Below are 21163 nucleotides of genomic sequence, written 5' to 3'. Positions count from 1 at the left end.
CCTGAGGGGCTCAGCCCGCTTCCCCCGCGGGGCACCGGGCGCGTTGCGGGCGCCGTGCCCTCACCGTGCAGCGGGGGCGGCTCCGCTCCCTGCCCCTCCTCAGCCTCTCCCCATTCCCTAAAACACCGAGTGCCGCCCGGAGGGGCCGGGAGCCCCCTGCCCTGCCCTTCTCTTCTCTTCCCTTCCCTTCCCTGCCCGGCCCGCCCCACACGGGCGGCGCCTCAGCGGGGCGGCGCCTGGGCTCGCCTCAGCCGGGCTGGCACTCGGCGGCGGCTGGGAGCGGAGCGGAGCGGGGCTGTGGCAGCCCCGGGCCATGCAGGATGCTGCCGGGCCCCGCAGCCCAGCGGCCGCCGCCGCTGCTGTGGCCGGCGGAGCCCCCCTGGGGCTGGGCGGTGCCGGCGGCCGCCGCGGGGCTGCTCCGGCTCGGTGGGGCTGCCCCCCATCATCCCCATCCCCATCCTCCTCCTCCTCCTCCTCCTCCTCCGCCACCGCTGCTGCTGTCCGCGCCGGGCTGGCACGTCCCCTGCGAGCCGCTGCTGCCGCTGCTGCCCGCCGAGCACCGGCACCACCGCCGGCAGCTGCTGCCCGGGCAGGTAACGACGGGACGGGGCCGTGGGGGCTCCGTGGGGCTCCGTGGGGCTCCTCCGCAAAGAGCCCGGCTGGGCGCTGAGCCGCCGCTAGAGGTACTCCCAGCCGCGGAGCACCGGCATCTTCCACCGGACCTGCGGTGTTTTCATCTCTTTTTGTTCTTTCTTTAATTTTTTCTTCCTTCCCCGCGGCCGGGACCCCCCTAGCAGCTCGCTGCCCCTCGCGGCTCTGCCTCCTCCGTGTGCTCGCAGGGCAGAAGCACGCCTGGCAGAGCCCGTGACCGCTCCCGGCTCCTGTTCTGGGTTTGTTCGTGAGGTTTTTTGGTCATGCGGAGAAAAAGCCGCGGTTTGGGGGCGAGCCGCAGCCCCCCCGCCCGGCGCTGCTTTACTGGGGATCGGCAGGGCAGCTCCCGGTGGCCGGGGCACCTCTCGCTGCCCCTACAGCGCCTGCAGAAACCCAAACGTTTTTCGGGCTGAAGAGGCTTGTTTCTGAAATGTGCAGTCATCTCTTTAATTAAGAAACCATTTAAAGCCTCAGTTTACTCGTGGTGAAATCCCTTTGTTAACTTTTCTCCCTGCTTTTTTTTTTTTTTTTTCCTCCCCCCCCCCCCCTCAGTGGATATTCGGAGGCCATTCTCCCGTCATAGGATTTTCGCCGTCGTCGGGTGTGGAATTTGTTCCTCTCTTTCCCCCTGTGTACGCATCCACGGTTCCGCCTCACGCTGGGAAGAACTGGATAGATAAAAGGCTGCCGACCTGCAAAGTAAGCCCGGGTCTCGTATTCTGGAGTGTGCTTAATGCTGGTGCACGTAGGCTGTGTGAGCCGAGGAATAGTCCTGGTTCTGGAAACTGCAGCTGTGTGCAGGAGGGCAGGGGTTTGTCTGGGAACCCCCCAGGGAGGAGGAATGTCATGGGGTGATGGGCAGAGGAGGGCACTTCAGTGGCGTTAAATCTTCAGCCTTGTGAAGTTATGCAAAGAATAAAATATCTTCACTATTTATCCACGCTACGCTGAGTGAAATGCTTTAGCTTCGCTCCTGAATGGGATTTTAAGGGTTTCCATTTTCCTCTCCTGAGCACTTCCCTGTTTTCCTCAGGAGGGGACATGGGGGTGCAGTGCAGGCAGTGTTGTCGCTGGGAGCGCTGCCAGCCCCGGGGCTGGCGCCAGGGTTTCGCTCACAGTCCCAGGCCCTCGTGCTGCCCATCGTTATTTACATCCGTAAATTTAACTAGCTGAATAATTGAAATGAGGCTTTGTGACTGTACGTTCCCATTTCCTTCCCTCGTCCCTGTCACTCCAACCTAGAAGATGACTGAGGTCTCTGAATTGCAGACAGACGTGCTCTGCAATAGCTCTGTCTGAGGCACAATTGGCTTCGGTTATTATTTTCTGTTGGTGATGCTGCATAAGCTGATTATTCATGTTCAGAGCCAGTTAATTTTCTCGTCATCAGCTAAACTCTGTCCACAGTGCTTACGGAGCAGCAGCAATCTGTTCTTGTAAGTTTGTCCCCAAATTGAGATACTTTCCGTATCATAACAATGAGCTAAAGATTAAACAGAAAAAATGAGAAATAGAAGTGAGAATAAAGTATCTCAAACCTTAATGTTTTTATTTGTGTTGGACAGATATACTTAAATAATGCATTTGCTCTGGACTCAGCATGGATACATCCTGAGGAATCAAGACTCTTCCAGGGAAATGAGAAGCCTCTATTAATGACAAATCAAGTAGCTATGGCTATAGCCAGGCCAGCTACTGCCTCCAGGCCTCTTCCCACAGTGGTGTTGGCACCTCAGCTGATACCAGGTTAGTAAATAATTAAGTATTTACCGCTTTTTATGCAACTCCAGAGAGGCATAAGCCATTTTCTAAAGTAAGGGTTTCATTCCATTCATTTGAAAATCTCTCAATTGATCTGGAACCTTGATGGCAGAGTGCTTTTCATCCCCTAAATTACTTTAAAAGAAAGAAAAGAACATATTAATTATAGAAGATTGCAACAGATGATTCCGTAGCTAGTTGTCTACTTCCAGAAAGATGGAGCAAGCTGCCCTCGAGATACTTGGCTTATTTTCAACTAACCAGAAAAAAATAATACCGATAAGAGTTCATGTGTGATTCTTCTATTTGCTGTAAGTTGTACGGATTTGATGTGGTTTGTGTAGACGGTAATCAGTAGAGAAGAGTAACTGATCCATCATCTCATTGGGGCTCAGTTATGCTCGGTGATATTTATGAAATAAATGACATTAATCCGCATAACTCGGGTGTGTCACAGCTGCTAATAGAAAAGCTAAGCTTTGTGATTGGAAGAGAGCAAAGTGTGCTGCCATAAAGCTGAGTCTCTCTGTGAGTTGCAGTATTAATTTGGAAGAGCAGTTGTCTCACAGAAAGGATTAAGAACCATAATGCTACTGATACTTAAACCAGTAACTTACGTTCTGAAATTCAGGATCAGGATATTCTTAATGGGTTGCCGACTTTGTTTCTGTCGTGGATGTAAGGTGATGGTCATTTGGTTGGCAGAGGAGCCCTCGTTCCCTTGGTCTTTCTGTGTAAGGCACTTTGTGTTTTCAGCCTGTGTAGCATGCAGTCAGTTTCTTGTATTTTTCCAATAAGACAGAAGTTCAGTGCGAGTGTGCTGGAAGAGATTACTGTTTGGGTTAATTTGCCAGATTGATTAATTAGCGTGTTGAACAACTCGGATCAGCTCTGTTTTGATGTTTCCAGCAGCCCTTTCCAGTAAGCTGCGCTCGGTCCTTGCCACAAGCAGGCAGTGCTCGGCTGCGGGGACGTGGCTCTGCTGGGAGTGACGGTGGTCATAAATAGGGACACCACGGGTGAGAACCCATTGTGTTAATGCTTTCCCACCTGGATGCGGTAGGGAACGTCTGAGCGGTGTTCCCAGGCAGGATGCATCGCTTGAAGTGCATTCTTAATGACAAATGCAGCGGTGAGGAAGGAGTTTGGCATAGGCTGCACGAATGCACGTGTGGCGGATGGGTTGGGAGCCTGGTACCTGGTAAACTGGCTCGAATTTATGTGCTTGCTCTGGGTCTTGAGAGAGCTCTGTGCTGAGCTGTCGGCTCAGACAATGCAGCAAAGGCTGGGAGTTTGACACGTATCTTATACTTACTCTTTGTATTTGAATTATATCTCTATCTGGTAGCAGATGAGGAGAGCTCGCGAGGCAGAGCAGGGTCTTCCCAGCCGAACGGCAGGGTTGTGATCCCAGAGTAGCAAGGGGAAGCTGTGTTGTCGCTGAAGATTTCCTTCCTGGTGAACAATATGTGCACAGCCAGGCGTGTGTTGACAGGTCTTCAGATGGATCAAACTGGTGCTGATCCATTTTCTTCTTATTATCCCCCTGCTGTAAGAGGTTTCTGGTAGAATTACCCTGAATGGCGTCTTTTTTTCCTGCTGATACAAAGTCTGTCTGCTGTTAATTCCATCACTGACCTCTCACTGCTTACATTTCAAATTGAACTTGGGGTGCCACCAAGTTGTGTGGTTGCTTATTTGGTCTCTCCTCAGGCTCTGCCTTTCCCCTCTTTTCCCATCTCTTGGTTGTTTTCCCGTTGCCTTCTCTGTTCAGGGCTGTGTCCAGCACTGTGCTCAGCGCTGCAGCCTCACCTTCCTCTCTGCCCTCAGTTAAATGTACTCATGCTCCACCTAATTCTAGTTGCTGCTTTTACAGGACAGGCTGATGACAGAGCCTTTTTCTGCTCGTGTCTCTAAATTTCTCTTCCAGCCTTTTTTCCTTCAGTGTATGGCAACTTCTTTGACTACTGCAGCTCCTTTCAGAATGCTGCTCTTAGGGCTGCACAGCACGGGCAGAGGTTGCTGGTGGTAAAACTCCTGACTCATTCACCTCTGCAGGTTTTGCCCTTCGGGCTCCTTCCCCGTGCCACTAGCAGCCTGGCACGGTGCAAGCCCCTGCTTTTCTTCCAGGAGAGTGCTCAGCATTTGCTGCCCTCCTTTTCAGAAAGCTCTCCGTGTTCCCCTTCAAGTGGGAGAGGAGCAGGGGAGGGTGTGAAACACCCCCCAGATAACTTCTTAAATCCTCCCATCCCTCTCTAAATGTTTTTGTGACCGATGCAATCCATGCATCAGGTGGATGCTAATCAAATGATGTGCTCTGAGGTCTGTGTGCTCCGGAGCTCGTGAAGGCAGACGTGTATATTTATGACCCTGCTGCAAGAATGGGAAGATGGTATCAGTGCCTTACAGCCCGATCAGGAGCTGCTTCCAAACATACTTAAACTTCCTAGGAAGTGTTATGGCAGTACTTGAAGTGTTTCCTATATAATCTTTACAGTTAATATGAAGAGTAATAAAAATACTGAGAGCAAATTGCTTAGTTAAGTGGTTTAAACGGAGAAGTTAATAAGCTTTTTGCAGGCTACATGACTGTATTCGTTTAGAAAGCCTATCTTACAGGCAGGGTTGCCTTCCACAGTTATCAGTAATGATATAATTGTTTTCTCAGTGTATCAGCAATGTTACGAAGATAAAGGAATGAGGCTTTGGTGTTTGGTGAATGGTAATGCCCGTAATTTCACAGCTGTGAGTACGAGCTACTAGGAGGTGTTATTTTCTGCAAGAGAAGGAAGCTGCTATTATTCTCCAGTATATTACAAAACATGAATTTATGTGCTTACAGTTTTGTGTATCTAAAGTGAATAATGGCATTTTATTTTCCCACCCAGAAGCGATAGCTGGTTTTATGTCTGTCGGGCTCATTACTGTAAGCGAGGAAGGCAGTGTCGAGGTATTTTTGCGGAGGAAGGATGAATGCTGCTGTCGCCTGCGGTGTGCTGCCTGCCACGTGGACGGAGTCACAGCTGGTTTGGACCGAGTCAGCCATGCCCGTGTTAGCTGTGCCGTCTGGCTTTGCTTTGCTGAAGGAGCTTCCTGGAAGCTTTCCTCAAAGCACTGTGAATTAGCTGTTCTGGGTGGTTAATTCATTCAGAACGAGGTCTCTGCCTTGCGCTGAAGCTTTTGGGTTTCAGCACTGAGCTTCCCGTGGGGAGCAGCATCCGCAGGCACAGCTCTGCCTGGGGACAGGGGTACAGAGATGCACATTGCCTTCCTCCTGCTGCCTTCTGCACGTCCCTGCGCGGCTGGTGGCCTATGGAGGGAGCCTTGGTTCCACTGTTCAGGTGAAAGCTGTAGCCCTCTGGTCCTTGATGTTCGCTGCTGTACTGTTACCGATGGTAGTGAAGCTGCTTTCAGTATGCGTCCCTGCAGCTTGGCGTCTCCGGCTTTGAAGAGCAGTGCTGCCAGCAGTTCCCTGGTAAGCCACGTGTTCCTGCTGGTGCGTGGAAGAAGGTTTTCACGGGAAAACCTGGAGAACAATCCTTTCATCTCGCCTTCTGCAAGGGGAGGTTCAGGAGGTACAGATGGAAGTCTCATATCTCTCTAGAAGTGCTTTATGAACCACGGCGAGCAGAGCCCACCTGGGCAAACGCCGAAGCTGGTCCCACCTCTGCTTGTGTGCTCCAGCTGCTGGCACGTGGAGGGGGAGTGAAGGAGGCATCCTGGCTGAGGACAGCAGAAACCCAGAGATGTTGTTATGTTGAAATGATGGGTTTCAGCCTGTAGCTGTTGAAATCTGTGTATGGCTTCTGCTCGCTGAAGGGTGACTGAAATGTGAGGCTAGCTGCGTGGTGTCTCCTGTGACCGTGGGCACGGTCCCACATCGCACAGCTCAAAATCCTGCAGGGACTGGAAGCTTCCTGGCTCTGTAGCAATGCCACTAACACAATGTCTTGTGCTGTGTCTGACAGCATGCAGGCACTCCGGCAGCACCAGCAATATAACATCTTCCTGAGGGCTGTAGTACTGTGTAGCTTCCAGCAGAGCACCTGTGGACAGCCTCGGGGATTGTGCAGGGAGATTCTTGGGCCTGCAGAGGGACCTGGGCATCCGTACCTGACCCAAATCCTGTCTGCAGCCGGTGCTGAGAGGGCCCAGAGCTGAAGATTGCTTCTGTTAGTGCTGCTGATGGCTGATTGAATAAAGGCTTTCAAACTTCTCTGTGGGCGAGTGTCATGGGCAGTGGTCTAGCCCAACAGTTTGGGGACTTGGTAGCCTTGAGAAAGCGGTGTCTGCAGGAGCCTCAGTGTAAATGGAGCCTGGGTGCTGCCTTCTGCACGTCTTGCTCAGAGCTGAGTAAACTCGGGCATTTCATCATCAGTTTTCATTTTGAAACACTTGGCAGTCCTCAAACAGATTTTTTAAACATACTTCAACATAAATTGCAGTTTTTTACACGTCTTGTGTTGTACTGGCCCTGGTACTTGCCCAGAGAGGTTGTGGCTGCCCCATCCCTGGACGTGTTCTGGACCAGGTTGGGTGAGGCCCTCAGCAACCTGACCTAGAGGGTGGCAAACCTGCCCATGGCAGGGGTTGGAACTGGGAGATCCTTGAGGTCCCTTCCAACCCGAGCCGTTCCATGACTCTATGGACTTCTGCAGCAGTAGCTGCTAAGTTATGTGTGGAACAATATGTGATGGGAAACCTGCGGGAGCCTTGTCAGTCAGAGCACTAAGTGCTGTGAGTGGATACTGAAGAAGTGAAAGCCTTTTAATTGCTTTGATCTTTAACAAAATGCTCTCAGTATTTTTTTCATCAAGGTCAATCTAACCTGGAATGAAGACTGTGTTGGTCTCCTTGACAGAAGTTAGTCTTTTTAAAGCAGATTTTTTTTTTTTTTTTTTTTTTTTTTTTGTGGAAAGATTTTTCAACAGAAGGTGTTTTCCACCAAGCCAAAGTTTCTTTCCTTCCCCTACACTTCAACAGGGTCTCTTTGCTCAAAACCAGTCACTTTTCTCTTTCATCCATGGATATTGACAATCACAAATATCAGAAAGATGAGTTCATTTATAATTTCACAAAATTACTTTAGCATTACTGATCCCATGTGGATTAGGATTATTTGATCCTTCCTATTAGTATTCATCTTCTTTCTTCTAATCCCACTAACCTTTGCAGAACTGAGCCAGTGCCACAGCAAGTATCTGTGTTAGAATTTGTGTACATATACAGATGATTTCAGTTTAAATTGAAGACAAATCTATAAAGGAAGGTGATTCCTTTATATATAAAAATTTGCTCAATTTTACTTTGAAAAGTTGTATGGTTCTGAGCAAACTTGAAATACATGACACAAAAGACCTCTGACCTTCTCTGGTTCCTAAACCAGGCTGGATTTGAGGCTTTTAATGCCAGGAATCCTGTACAAAGCCTGCAAGCTGGGAGATATTTATCTTGCTATTCTTCTCATGCTTCCGTGTTGGCAAAGGCACAAAAAGAAAACCTCTATTTTGAGTAGGCTGTGAAAAGATGGACACTGATGGGACACGGCATGCCTCTGGATGCTCTTTTCATCTCTGGTACTGGAGAGGGGAGAGTTGGCTGGAGAGGGGGCTGAGCCTGCAGCAGAATGTGTCGGGGTTCAGACTGGGGGATGCGGACACCCCGGCTGTGAAAGCCAGGCTCAGACCTGGAGCCTGGAGGAGCTGAAATGTCATGAAAGCCTGCTGCGTTTTTGGACTGGTCAGGTGCCGCAGAGAGGAGCACTGAAGTCCTTGGGAACACTTGACTTCAGTGGCACTCAATAAACAAAACAAAAATATCATGAAATTTGTGTTTTTTATGGCTCTTTGTGTTACCTACCCAAACCAAGTCCAAACCTTAGCCCCAGTAAGATGGGTTTTCACTCCAGTAATGTAAATAAGGCTACAAGCTACATGTTTATGGTCAAAGGCTTGTAGTCTTGCCCTGCTTGTCATGTTTTCCTACCCGGTCCCAAGACCCCGTTGTACAGAAATTCATCTCTCTTGGGGCTTTGCAGAGGCTGTCAGTGTGTGTGAGGAGCCAGGTCTTTTTATTACATGTGGGCATAAAAGTGAGCCATTAGTGGTGCTGTTACTGGCAGACGTGTGCAATACCAGCTAACACACATAAAAGGCTATGTTTTTTTCTTCCCTCTTGGCTTCAGAAGATAGGGAAATCAATATGTTTTCCTTTGTATTGGGATAAATATACTATTTAAGTCAACCCATTGCTTCGTGATATTGATCGATAAGCGCTGCTTCAAGCTGCTCAGCACCTGAAATTTCGAGCCATGTGCACTTCAGGCAGCAGGGCCAGCAGATCCTCCACAGCCTGCATTCTGCAAGAATAAATACTGGTATTACAAATTTATGTGCTGTAGGCCTTCCAAATGTTTGTGCTTGATGAAAAGAAGCTCGGTGCTCTTCAGCAAGGCCGCGGCCTTCCTGCTCACCAGCCATCGTCCGGCGCCTCAATGTTGCTGTGACAGTCCGGCCTGCTGAGCAGGGGGCAGGCAGAACTGACAGAAACAGGTTCCAAAAAGTGCTTTATTGTTACTAGTAAGTATACTGAGCTTGAGTGGGTGGTTTGTATGTATCCTCTTTAGAGTTAAATTTACTCCTGAGGGGAGTATGGGACTGGAAGGACATCTTAGTCTGCCAAAGTGCATCACTCCTGTTGAGTCCATGGTACCAGAAAATATCTTTACAGTGGTAGAGACCTGAGTGGAGCAAGAAAGGACAATATCTAGTGTTTGATCCCAACGGTCTGTAATAAAAACCCTTTTAATCCCACTGATGAATGAAACAATGAGTAACTTATCTTCCCAGTTGCTGTCAATTTCAGGGTCTGAGTGCATTCCTTACATGTACTGGTCAGTATCGTTACATGTATCTAGAGGTAGGATAAGTATCTATATTTATTATTAAGGTGATACTTATTAATATTATTAATTGTCACGTTTTGTCCTGTTGTGTCATTTTACCGTGTGTTTCAACATCTGCCTTGCACTGCTGGCCAGGGCAGTCTCTGATACCACTGCTGTTGGTCCACAAAAGGGCCTGGAGCAACTGGCGAGGTGAGTGTTACGCCTCGCCTGGAGCAGCAGGGCCCTGGGTGGCGATGAGGTCTGAGGCACGGAATTCCAGAATCATCTAGGTTGGAAGAGACCTCCAAGATCCCCCAGATCCACCTAACACTAGCCAGTCCTCCACTAACCCGTATCACTAAGCTGCAGTCCCTGTGCACCTTTCCTTATCCTGTTCCCTCTGTTCTGTGGCTCGTCCTCCAGGAGGGAGGATGGGACAGCGACAGCCACTTTAACTCATTTGAACTACATTCTTTTTTTCCATATCAAAAGACAGTTGTTGTCAGTTTTAATACTGATAATAGTCTAATAAGTCTATTAAAGAGCTGTCATCTCAGACGTTATTATCTCTTTTTTTCTCTTAAAGACTCTGCAGATGAAGGGAAAGGGAATAAGGGACAGTAAACAATAATTCACACTTGAAATGCTTTGTTCTTTCTTCTGGAGTTGTTTTTTCACACATCTTCAGAGGAAGTGCTAAGTGTTTTATGACAGCTGTTGCATGAAGCTGAGTGTCCCAGGCACCCTCCTGCACCCCGTGCCTTGGGGGCACCATCTCCCCGCGCTGCTCTGCGAACACCCATGGGGCACACCAGGGTGCGGAGCTGCACGCCAGCACTTCATCCCTGCTCCCCACCTGGCTGCCAGCAAGAGCTCATCAGGGAGCTCTCTGTGACAGCTCTAATGCTTGTCAGAACTTATTAACCCCAGGCTGGAGCGGTAAGTGGCAACCCTGTGCTGCAGAATAGGTCCCCAGCCAGTGGACTAGACCCGAGGAGTCATCTGGTGGTGGTGTGGTGTTATGCAAAAATCCCTCTTCTAGCCTTCAGCTGGTTTAGGCAGCATCAGCTGGGATTCAGCAAACATTTCTGAAGTGTCTTTGTAATCACAAATGATAGACTTCTTATTTTTTTTAGTTAGTAGCCGGGATTGTGCCTACGTAGGTGCAGCAAATTCAGTAACATATGGACTGAGCAGGGTATTGGTGCCCAAAGAACAGCGGGGTACCTGTGGCCAGGGCTGGGAGGAAGAAAAGTAGCTTGAGCCTTGAAAGAAACAGGGGTAAAGGCAGTTATGAGGAAAGTAAAAAATACGTCTGGTTTAAAAAGAAGTAGAAGTGGTGTACCTCCCTCTGCGGGTGAGGATTAAGAGCTCGCTGTCACTAACTTCCCTGACTCTCAGGTGAAGGTATTTAACCAACCTGTGTTTAATTGGTATTTCATTTCATACAAGTTTCGTAACATGCATCTCTGCTGACAGCCTTCAAAATACCTATTGCTTTAGATGTACATGGGAAGAATTACAAATCCCTTAGGATGCTACTCAATACTTGGCAGTTTTTTCTGCTAGTACCGAGTCCTTGTGTTCTTTTCGTAAACTACCAAAGATCATTTGCATAGGGTTGAAGTTTTTGGCGATTGGAAAGCTTTGATAGAAATTGAGTGTTGTGTGGTTCCTTACATTTGGTGTCCACATATGTGGGGAGAGATACTTCAGCACGTTGATGTGGAACGCCATTTGTGTCAGAATTGTCTTTCAGTTCTTTCAGGTGGAAAAGAAGAGGCAGCAAGGTCAGTGTTTGAGTTAGTGTCCAGTTGTCCTCTTCAGCAGGAGGTTCTCCTAAAGCCACAGAGCTCTTACAGAGCCTTTGTTGGGCATTTGCAGGAGCTAACGGACTGAAAGGGGAAAAAAAGCAAAAACAAACAAACAAGAGGCATTTGAGTAGGTCTTTTAAAGAAGTGAAAAGGAAATACATTCATGTATTTTTCTTTCTTCAATGACAGCCAAAAAGTTCAGAAAGGTCTTTAACCTGTTTGATTTTTTTCCTCCTCTTTTATTTCTTTAATTTAGGTCTTTCAGGAGATGCTCATTTTTGGGGGAAAGATGTTCTGTAGGCAGAACTGAAGAAACAGACTGAAGGACAATATAGCCAAGTGTCATTTCAAATGTATTAAATTACACGTACAGTAAATTTGCACAACACATGCCTATATATGTCTTTTTTCTAAAAGAGAAGGTCTCGAATTAAATTACCCTTTTTTAGAGGAGTGGATCTTCATATCTCACAAGTATTAGTAGTACTTAGTTTTGTCTTGTTAAATTATTCTTTTTTTCTTTGAGGCAGAGAATCTTGATTCAGTTTTTCACGTGTTGGACCATGCTGATAGCCCAAAGCTGGGCTTTGCTGTGCCCTTCCATCCCGCTGGATGCTGCAGCCTGGCCCAGGCCCGCTGTCCTACAGTCCCTGGATGTCTGTAGCCAACTGACCCAGGTCTACCACGTGAAAATAGGTCGTCCACATCAACAGGGAACTGGATTTGGTTAAGAAACTTAAGCAGATGATGCTGTGCTCGAATAAAAGAGAAGGTGCAAAAGATACAGCTCCTCCCCTGTGCGCGTAGACCCTGTCCCACACGGATGTGTGCAGGTAGACATTTGGGGATGGCCCATCGCTCACTGTGCTGGGCTTGCTGCCCTGTTCCGTCGCCTTCACTGCATTTCACCACCTTCGCTTAACTGTCTCTGAATAATCTCTTCACTGCTGCTTTAGCTGCTCTCCAGTAGCATCACATACAAATCTCAGATGTCTCCCCTAGTCTGCTTGCTGGAGAAGCAGGGACGGCAGCCTAGGAAGAATAGCCGAGTGGGTGTTACACTGCCCAGAATGCAGCGTGCCTTGGGTAAACAGATCTGGAGAAACAACCATTGCTATTTTTTTTTCCCCTCAAGTGTATATTGGTGATGGTATTTTACTACTACTTGCAAAGCATTAGGCTCTTGAAATTCAAGTAAATGAAGTCATTAAGTGTGATTCTAAGAAACCCTTCCCAGAACTTTTTGGAAATGCTTCCAGCAGAATCGGCTTTGTTCCTGAGCAGAGCTGCTTCTCTCCAGCTATGCCGAATGCGGAAGAAAATCCCGATCTCTGAAGTGATGTCCTGGGCCAGGTTCCAATAGGAGTTTGCTTTGGAAATCATATTTTTTCTTTGAGCCTGATAAATTGCTGAGATGGGTTGCTCAGTTGACTGCAAAGGAAGAGATGGGCTTGATGACCCCCAGGCACCCTGCTGGTGATGTACTCTCAAGTATTAACAATTACAGGGGTAGTCCTTGCTTGATGGAATTATTTAGTAGGAGAGAGGGGGAGAGAACCTCATCAAAGGCAGGGAAATCACCGAAACTTCTCTTTCGGCTGACTCATGAAACTTTAATAACGGAATTGATGAAACTTTAATAAGGAAGCCCTGCTAACTCTACTGCTTCAAGAGTTTTACTCGTCTGTGCTCATAGAAGACTTTGGCTGTCCAAGCAGCGAAGACTTAGGTTATTTTGCTGCTTTCCTGGGCTCTTTGGGGGATTTGCATCTTCTCCAAAATAAGAATCAATTGAGAAGTAAACAACCTTGCGGCTTGTGTACCCTGTAGGAAGCCAGTAGGAAAGTAATTTTTCCATGCAACATTAATTTTCATAAGAGTTACGGAAGACGTTTTGTTGATTTCTTTCTCCCCACCTGAGGCTGGCTAGGATTAGCAGGGAGTGAGATTTCTTGGGGGCGAGGTGTTTAACCTCACCCACGTGCCGTGTTAGTTCTCAGGTGAAGAAACATGAAGACTGGTAAAACGGCTGGAGTAGCTGGACACTGCTATTTTTGAAATTTCCGTTGTGACGTTGGCAGAATACTCTATTTTTTAACCATTGGTGGTTGAATGGTTAAACCTTTAATATTGTTTGTTAGTGTGTGTGTTTTTGCCTGCATGCCTGTCCTATTAGTGCGTGTGCAGGTATTTTAAATGGGTTCTGCTTGGAATTGACAAATGCAGTAGCGATAATGGAATTTTTTCTGTGGTGCTTGCTGAGAACATTGACTTCTGTTCTGCTAAGAGAGAGAGCTTATTTTGTTGGCAATAATTATTACGAAGAGTTAGAAGCAAAGCTGCCAAAAGTTAGCACAACAGATAACCTCAAGAGCCCCAATTAGCTGTAACCAAAACATATTCCTTCCAAAACACTGACCCACTTTTCTCCCCCAGTGCAAACTGAGAGCAAAACAGCACTTGGCAGCTAAAATGCAAAAAAGTTTCAGGTGTGTGAATGCAGAGGAGGATCTGAAACCCTGGGTGAGGTAGCTGGGCTCCAGAGCTGGGCTGTGGCTTGCTGGGGGTGCGTCCACCACCTCTGACCGTGGCAGCACCCTCCTTGCCCAAGGCACGATGCCGAGCTGCCTTCGCACCTTCTGACGTGTCCTGGGCCCATGCCTGGTGGGCAGCGGGTGCTCTGGGGCCAGGCAGAGGTACAAAAAATCTGGGAAATGTCTGAAATGCCTGCTGTGATGTGTCTGAGCAAATAGTGTGTTTTTTTTTGTTGTTTTTTGCAGAGCTACAGTTGGCTCTTACTGCCTGAAGGATTTCCACATGAACTGCAAACATTTGCTAAATAACATAATAAGCTAATGATTGCTTAATTTTTGAATACATAGCTGAGTACAGAGGGAGTAACAGCTGGTGTTTGTCAAATTAGTTTTTTTCCTTAAGACTTTTTACTACTCATTTTCTTGTTTATTTAGCATACTTAGACAAGATTGAGCTCTAAAGGTCTACCCCTTAAGCTTGTTAGACTTTAAGGTAAATCTTACACAGTCAAAAGTGAATTTGAGCCTACGTTTGGTGGACAACTTCAGAGTTGCTCTGTAAGATGATCAGAATTTTCTGCATGGCGTGTTTTCAAGGCGAATGTTACTATTAAATAAAACTTGCAGAACTCAGGTATTTGCTGGCATCTACCAGGACAACAGTCCAGCAGGTAACACTAACATTGAATGCTGAATATAACAGGCAACACAAAGATTCAGATTTGGAATCAGATGGCTTATATTTAGGAAAAGTCAGAATCAGGCTGTTCGTGAAGAGCTGTGAAGCCATGGCAGATGAAGTAAATATGGTCGATACACTCAACCTGTTGACTTCATTTATTATTGATTTTTTCATTTAAATTTAATAACTGCACAGCTTATGTATCACCCAATATTACTCTGCTTTGTCCCTCCAGGTTATAGTGGTATGTTCACGTGCATGGGGTTTAAATATCTGAAAATGCACTAACCACAGGCTCGGACTTGGAATAATGGCAGTGAGGTGGGCAAGGGCTCTGGTGCCTGTGATGCTGCACGAGTCCCATAGCCTTGGACAAGGCATTGTATAAAGTAAAACTTATATTTAAATGGTGCCATTATGTGTGCTTTTTGCAGAAAACTCAAAGGTTTCGAAAGCAGTGTTAAAGTATTTTCAATGCCTAGCATCTCGTGAAGGTGGACTCGTGTAGTGGAAGCCAGGTGGAGAACGTTCCACGTCGTTGTGCCAACTTGTGTTAAAACTCAAAATGCTGAAACCATTCTGACGTAAATCCACTGGTTTCCAATTGACAATAAAATGTTGTATCTCGTTCTTCCACAGGTGGTTGCCAGAATAGCCTTAAACCGGTCAGCAGCAATCAAACCCTCGCGTTGGCCGCAGCGGCCACTGCGGCGATGATGTCGGTGGAGTCTGAAGGCCCTCAAGGACCTTCACCTCCGAGCATCCAACCCTGCCACGTGCTGACCTTCTCACCTATCAAAATTCCAGTGTTGACTTCGCCTTTTCCAGGTAAGGCTACCCTTGTTGGCATTAGGAAGCAGCTTATTATGCTTTGCAACGGAGAGAGGCTTCCGTGTATGAGCCTTGTTGTGTGCTCTGAGAAATATTTGCTGGTTACAAGTGTTTTTCTGGAATTCAAGTTATTTTTTCTGGTACTGTTTAGAGGTGCTTTCTGAAAGTGTGGTAATAGTGAGTTCAAAACTCTTATGCCTTAGTAGTTTTTAGATGTGCTTTGACATTTATGGGTATTATGCGAATTGAGTTGCATCCTTTATCACATCTATAAGAAAACACGGCCTTAGTGGCACTCAGCCTTTGCAACAGATCCTCAGGTTGTGGTGTTGGCAGCTGAAAGGTATCTGCTAGAAACAGAATCATGGAATATCCCAAGATATCCCAAGATATCATGGAATATCATTTTCTTAGCGTGACACCACTTAACAGCTTTCTGAACGTGATACCCAGGGAGATACTGTGGCATCCCTAACTTGCTGTGGAAGTCCGTCTGATTTAAGTCTTTGGGATAATTTTTGAAACTATTTGTGCTTTGAATGCTTAAGTATATATTTTTGAAATACAGTATATCAGTTAAGTTTAAAATTTTATTTTTGGTGCATTTTGCATTTTTTTGATGCTCGAAGTGTACCACAGCAAAATACAGCGAGATTAAAATTTGGGGAAAGTGTGCAGTTACGATATTGGCTGTTCAGATGAGATCTTTGTATGAGCAATGTATCTCCATGATTATTGTTCCTGTTGAGCAGTCATTAGAACCACTCAGATAAATGACTGCTGAGGAAGTACGGCAGAGTGTTTATCTTCAGGGAGCCTGAGGAGCAAACGTTCCCATCGGAATAAAGCCTGTCAGACTGTAGGACAGGGCTGTACTCTCTTCAGAATATTGTCCTGGTTTGAGGGGCCCAAAGGGGGGTTCCCTGCTGTGTGGTGTGGTGTGGGACAAGGACTATGGGGTGGCTGTCTGGGGGAGCTGCCGCTGCTGGGTCTGACCGGGCACCGACTGGTGGGAGAGGAGCGACTGTGTTGTGCATCCCTTGTTTTGGGTAGATGTTACATATCTATTTCTCTTCCTTTTCTGTCCCATTAAAGTGCCTTTATCCCACCCCCTGTTTCCTGGTTCCCTCCCCATCCCCGTGGGGGTGTGAGCGAGTGGCTGTGGCGCTGAGCTGCCTCCAGGCTAAACCACAGCAGCCCTTTGGGTGGCTGTGGGTTGGGATAACAACAGATCTGACCAGATTTTAATATCTGTGGGTTGTTCAGACTAGCACGGTCCTGTTGCCATGCCTCCTGCCTGTGTTTGCAGCTTTGTGTGAGGTTAACCAACTATTTAAGAATGCCACCCGGAGATCTGCCCCGAGGCAGGACGGCAGCGGGTGGCAAGGTGTGTGGGAGGACGTGGGCAGGTATTTATTGGGATTGTCGCCTCCCATGGCTTTGGAATTCAGCCCTGAACAAATGCGGGATCCTAAAAAGATGATAGAATGTTCTAGAAAGGTATGCCCTGATCTGCCTGGGACTGGCTGTGCCCGTCAGATGCTCTCAGGACTGTTCGGCTCTGTCAAGAGGAGGCAAATGGACCTCTGGGCCTGGACCTCTGGTTCAGGCCCCACAGCTGAACCAGGGCCAACCTGTGCTGGTATCAGCCATCCCTGTATTCGAGGAGAAGCAGTGGATGTGAAACCAGGTCTCTTATTAAAAGAAGAAACGTGACTAAGAAGGGGAAGGAGGAAGAAGAGGACGAGGCAGGCCACTCTGAAGCAGGCCCATCATGGGAGCAGGAGGAAGAGGCAGAGCTCATGAACGAGGCAGCACCTGCCCGAATCCCTGTTTTTGGGTCACCTACAAGATATGCAGAAAGACTTCAGTCATTGTCCAGGGGAGCACACTGTCACCTGGCTGCTCCAGTGCCGGGTAGCGGGGCCCAGGCCTGGAATTAGGGGCAGGGAAGCCAGGCAGCTGGGGTCCCTCTCTAGGGCAGGGGGTTGGCAGAGCTGGTGGCACTTCCCACAGAGTTATTTGACCCACAGAGATTATCGTGCCTCTTTGCAAGTGAGCATCTTGGAGGAGAATCCAGAGGGGAAGAAAATCGTTCTTCTTCCATGCCGAAAACCAAATGTGGATGCCAGCTGTGTTCCTGCTTGAATTGAGATGCTCGGGCGCTCTTGGAAGAAGCAGTTGCAGGACTTGTGATTTACAGCTGCAGTAGCGAGCCCTGCGTGAGTTGTGTTAGGCGTGATAGAATATTCTAATATCGTGGAGCTCTGCCGTGCAGATAACTGGCTCAGCGCTGCAATGATAAACATGTCAGGCCATGATAATTGTTGCTTTCCTTTCGAATGAGTGTGTGATAGGCTATCAACTATCATGCTTTGAGTGCCTGAGCAATCATCCTATTATCAATCTTTCTCAGTAAACCACACACTTCTGGGTGTGTTCTCCTACAGAATATATAGTAGCTTTTTAGAAAAGAAAGCTTGGAAATGCCCAGTACATACAAAATAAACTGGAGATTCAGCTAACCATTTTTCTCTATTAATCATCATCTCTGGAGGGATGGCTATTTCCTTTGCAAAGGCTTACATAAAACATTTTTATGAAATTCCTTTTTATTGTGCTCGCAGTAAAGAGGACTCTAAGGTGTTCATTTTAAATTATCTTTGTCAACATGAGCTTGATGAAAAGCTTCCTGAACTTGTGCCGCGCTCGGCTTGTTGTGGATTGACGTCTGCCCTTGGGGCCGGGATGGCTCTGAGGATGGGGCAGCATCGGCTGACCAGGTCCATAAATACAGACACAGCGACCTGATTAAATAAATAAATACGTGTGTGTGTGTGTTCATAAATGCTAATGAATGAATCAGAGTTTGGATAGGCATGAGTGAAAAGGCAAAGAGACACGCTGGAGAAAAGCTTTGCAGAAGTGTTAGAAATAAGCTCTGCTGTGCGTGCTGCAGCTGCTCCCGATCTCCTCCAAAATACCCCGCAGACAAGGTGGTGCAGCTGGATTTAACTTCCAGGGCAGAAATGGTCAGCTGGCCAAAGGCGGCTCTCTGCTGTCAAAAATAAATGTCTGCATTGCCCTGTGAGGTAATGACTGGGAAAGCCTCAAGAAAGAGTAATTTAATTTACAGATAATCCCAAGTGCATAGCGTACTTTGTAACCCTGTCTGCTTTTCCGTTAAAAACATCAGCGTGTTGACGTTTATTAGGGATGACTTACAGTTCTCCCAGAAAAATAAATCTTTGAGAGCACATAATCTGCGGGCCCTGGGGCAGCCGCGTTTTTCTTGTTTCATGTATGATTTATAAAGTAACGTGGTAATTAATGAACTTCCCATGTTCTCCTTGTCTAAAGCATGTGAGGCGACGTTCTGGTGGTATGAATGAACTAAAGGAACAAAGCAGAAGGTTAAATTATTCCTGTGTTAAACCTGCTCGTAGCTTGGTGTCAGGCTGAGCGGAGCACTTCGCTATCGGCCGCGAATGGATTACTCCGGAGGTGGGTGTTACACCGCCACGTGTACATTGTATTTCCAGTCACTGCAGTTTGTTCGATCAATAAGCCTATAATTGACTGATTATCTATTTCTAGGGAGGTTTCCAGCCCAGCTGTGCTGCTCCCTGCCAGCCCCACAGGTGAGGCCCTGTTGGTAGTGGGGTGCTGGGGGCGTCCCCGTCCTGCACTGCGTCAGCCTCCCCCAGGAGGGCTCCTGGAGCTTCAGGAGCACAATGCTGGGGGAACACAAGGCATTCAGCCCCAGGGGCTGGTGCTGCTGCTTCTGGAACTTCTCATTCCGGTGTTCCTCTCTCCTTTTTTTTAAAAAAATATATTTAGAATTTATATATATTGTGTGGAGGTACCTTGGGAAAGTCACAGAGCTTTGTGACTTTCCCAAGGTACCTCCACAGAAACCTACCCAGTGGCTGGGTAGGTTTCTGTGGCAGTGTGATACCTGAAATCTTTGCACATGAGAACTGGTGTCTGGCAGACTTGATTTCCAGTTTTTCTCCTCTTTGGCCCTTCTTGTGTTGAAATTGCTGATCTCAAGCCAGTCCAGATGAGCCCAGTGGTGGGCAGTTTATGAAACAAATGCGAGGAATCTGTACAGCTGCCAGATGCATTGCTCTGTTTGCTGTCTGCCAGAACACAGAATTCAAAGATAATGTTAGCATTTCCCTACTACAAGCTGAGCATGCTTTTTTTGGTGCCACTGTTGTTTACAAAAGTTCTTTTTTTTTTTCTTTTCCCTTGATATTTTTAAACAAAGCTAGACTCCTCAATTTTCCCTGGTTGTCAGGGCCTCTGTCTAGTCTCCCATACGCTCAGCCACAGCCTGCCCTTGGGTGTCTCGGCCAGGGCAGAGTTCCTGCTTTTAGGCTGGGAAGAACCAGCATAAGGCAGGTACCGCACAGTTCAGTAGAGCAAGCTGGTAAAATAGTGCCTTAGCTGCCTTCTAGTGAGGAATATCCGGAAGGCTGTGCCTCGACTGGCTCCTGAAAGCAGCTGAAGCTGTAATTAGGGACTCCTGGTGTGATTAAATCACTGCTTTGCTTCCTTCAAGCACTGCTAAGCTTGAAGCCTGGTGGGGAAAGGGAGCTGCAGCAGAACCTGCTGGTGGCCAACATCCCGCCTTAGGTTGGGAGTCAGGTCGCCAGCTACACGCTGGTGCTGCTGGGGTGGTCCTGGCTCAGCCAAGCCCCTTGCTCTTTGCTTCTCCTCCAGATGCCCGCAGCAGGGGTGTCTGGGTTGTCTGTGTGGGTTTGTTTGACAGGATAAAACTCGGGTAGCTGAGGATGGAGCCACTCAGTAGCATGGTGTAGTGAGAAGTGGGCACAGTGCTTGGTGAGCTGCTTGGTTCTGCTGAGCACGGGGGAAGTGGTTTAAGATCAATCAGCTAAAACTCAGAAAGGTCCAGAAATGCGATTGGAGCTCAGTTTTAGGTTTATTTCTTCCTTTTTTCCTTTTTCATCTGTTGGTGGTTCTGCTCCTACGTGTGCCAGGGAAAATGTTCCATGTAATGTCACCCTTGCTGTTAGCTTGGGTTTTGTGCCAGATCTAACATAAAGACTAAACAGGAGCTTGTGGAGATACAGCTACACAGCTATCTGTGCTGTATCTTCCTACTTATTTGCTCTGCTGGTAAAGAGGGAACTTAATTTTCCAGCAGTATCAAGCCAAGCCTTTGAAGAGGACTCTCTTAAAACAAGCAAGCAAAAAAAAAAAAAAACACCACCACCAAACCAAAATCCAAGAAACTTCCAGATTTCAAATTGCGTGGTGCTTCAGGTATACGATATCTGGCAATCTCTAATGCCTTTCTTATGGCTACTGTATTAGGAGCTGGGGTATTTGTTTCTTCACATACAATTTGTTAATTATTCAAATGGGAAAGGTAAGGTAGGAGTGTGTGGTTATGGACTCTCTAAATTAGCAGCGAGTACAAATATTAAAAAGGCACCATCTGCCATAGGAGCCATTTGCCACCTGTTCTCTTCCTTTCAGAATTATTTAATGGTTTAAATGTAATGTTTTACCCTGCCACAGAACAGCTGGGAAGTGACTAAGTATTTTTCCTATCAGTAACTTAACGGCCAAGCGTCATTATATGTTCAAAACACCTCTGAGTGCCAGGGTTTTTCTACATGCTCTTTCATGTGTCTGTCAGCTTGCTTCATTAGCAAATTCTGCTGATACAAAACACGTTTTCATAACAACAATTACTCAATTATTTTAATGGTGTTTTGGGGGGGAAAACCAGCTTCTTCACAGCCAAGAGAGGCGCTGGCTATGCGGAGTGCTGGGGTCCCAGTGGGTGGGGAGAGGCGATGCGGTTACGGCTGTGCCATCCTCACGTCCTGCTCCTCCCTGAGACTGAATGGCAGGGCTAGGTACTGCCTGTCTGTAGCAATCATTTTGTCTGGATGTTAATTAAGGAGTAAGGTCAGCCCTCTGGTGCCTTGAAGCTACCCAGAGCCACGTGGCAGCAGAGCTGAGCCAG

At 47.4% G+C, this 21163-nt stretch overlaps 1 protein-coding gene across 1 annotated transcript in view; it reads left to right on the top strand.

The window, feature by feature from the left end:
• The first annotated feature begins 284 nt into the window (after positions 1 to 284).
• Positions 285 to 21163, top strand: part of TCERG1L (transcription elongation regulator 1 like) — a 67437-nt gene continuing 46558 nt past the window's right edge. Inside the window, exons 1-4 of the mRNA XM_032191658.1 lie at positions 285 to 593; positions 1204 to 1350; positions 2217 to 2397; positions 14968 to 15156. Of these exons, the coding sequence (XP_032047549.1) occupies positions 321 to 593; positions 1204 to 1350; positions 2217 to 2397; positions 14968 to 15156 (790 nt within the window). The 5' untranslated portion in view covers positions 285 to 320. The remainder of the gene's footprint in view (positions 594 to 1203; positions 1351 to 2216; positions 2398 to 14967; positions 15157 to 21163) is intronic.

Source organism: Aythya fuligula, chromosome 7 (assembly GCF_009819795.1).
Source record: "Aythya fuligula isolate bAytFul2 chromosome 7, bAytFul2.pri, whole genome shotgun sequence".
Taxonomy (NCBI): Eukaryota; Metazoa; Chordata; class Aves; order Anseriformes; family Anatidae; genus Aythya; species Aythya fuligula.
The sequence above is the reverse complement of the archived record's forward strand: the minus strand, read 5'-3'. Positions and strand labels throughout refer to the sequence as shown.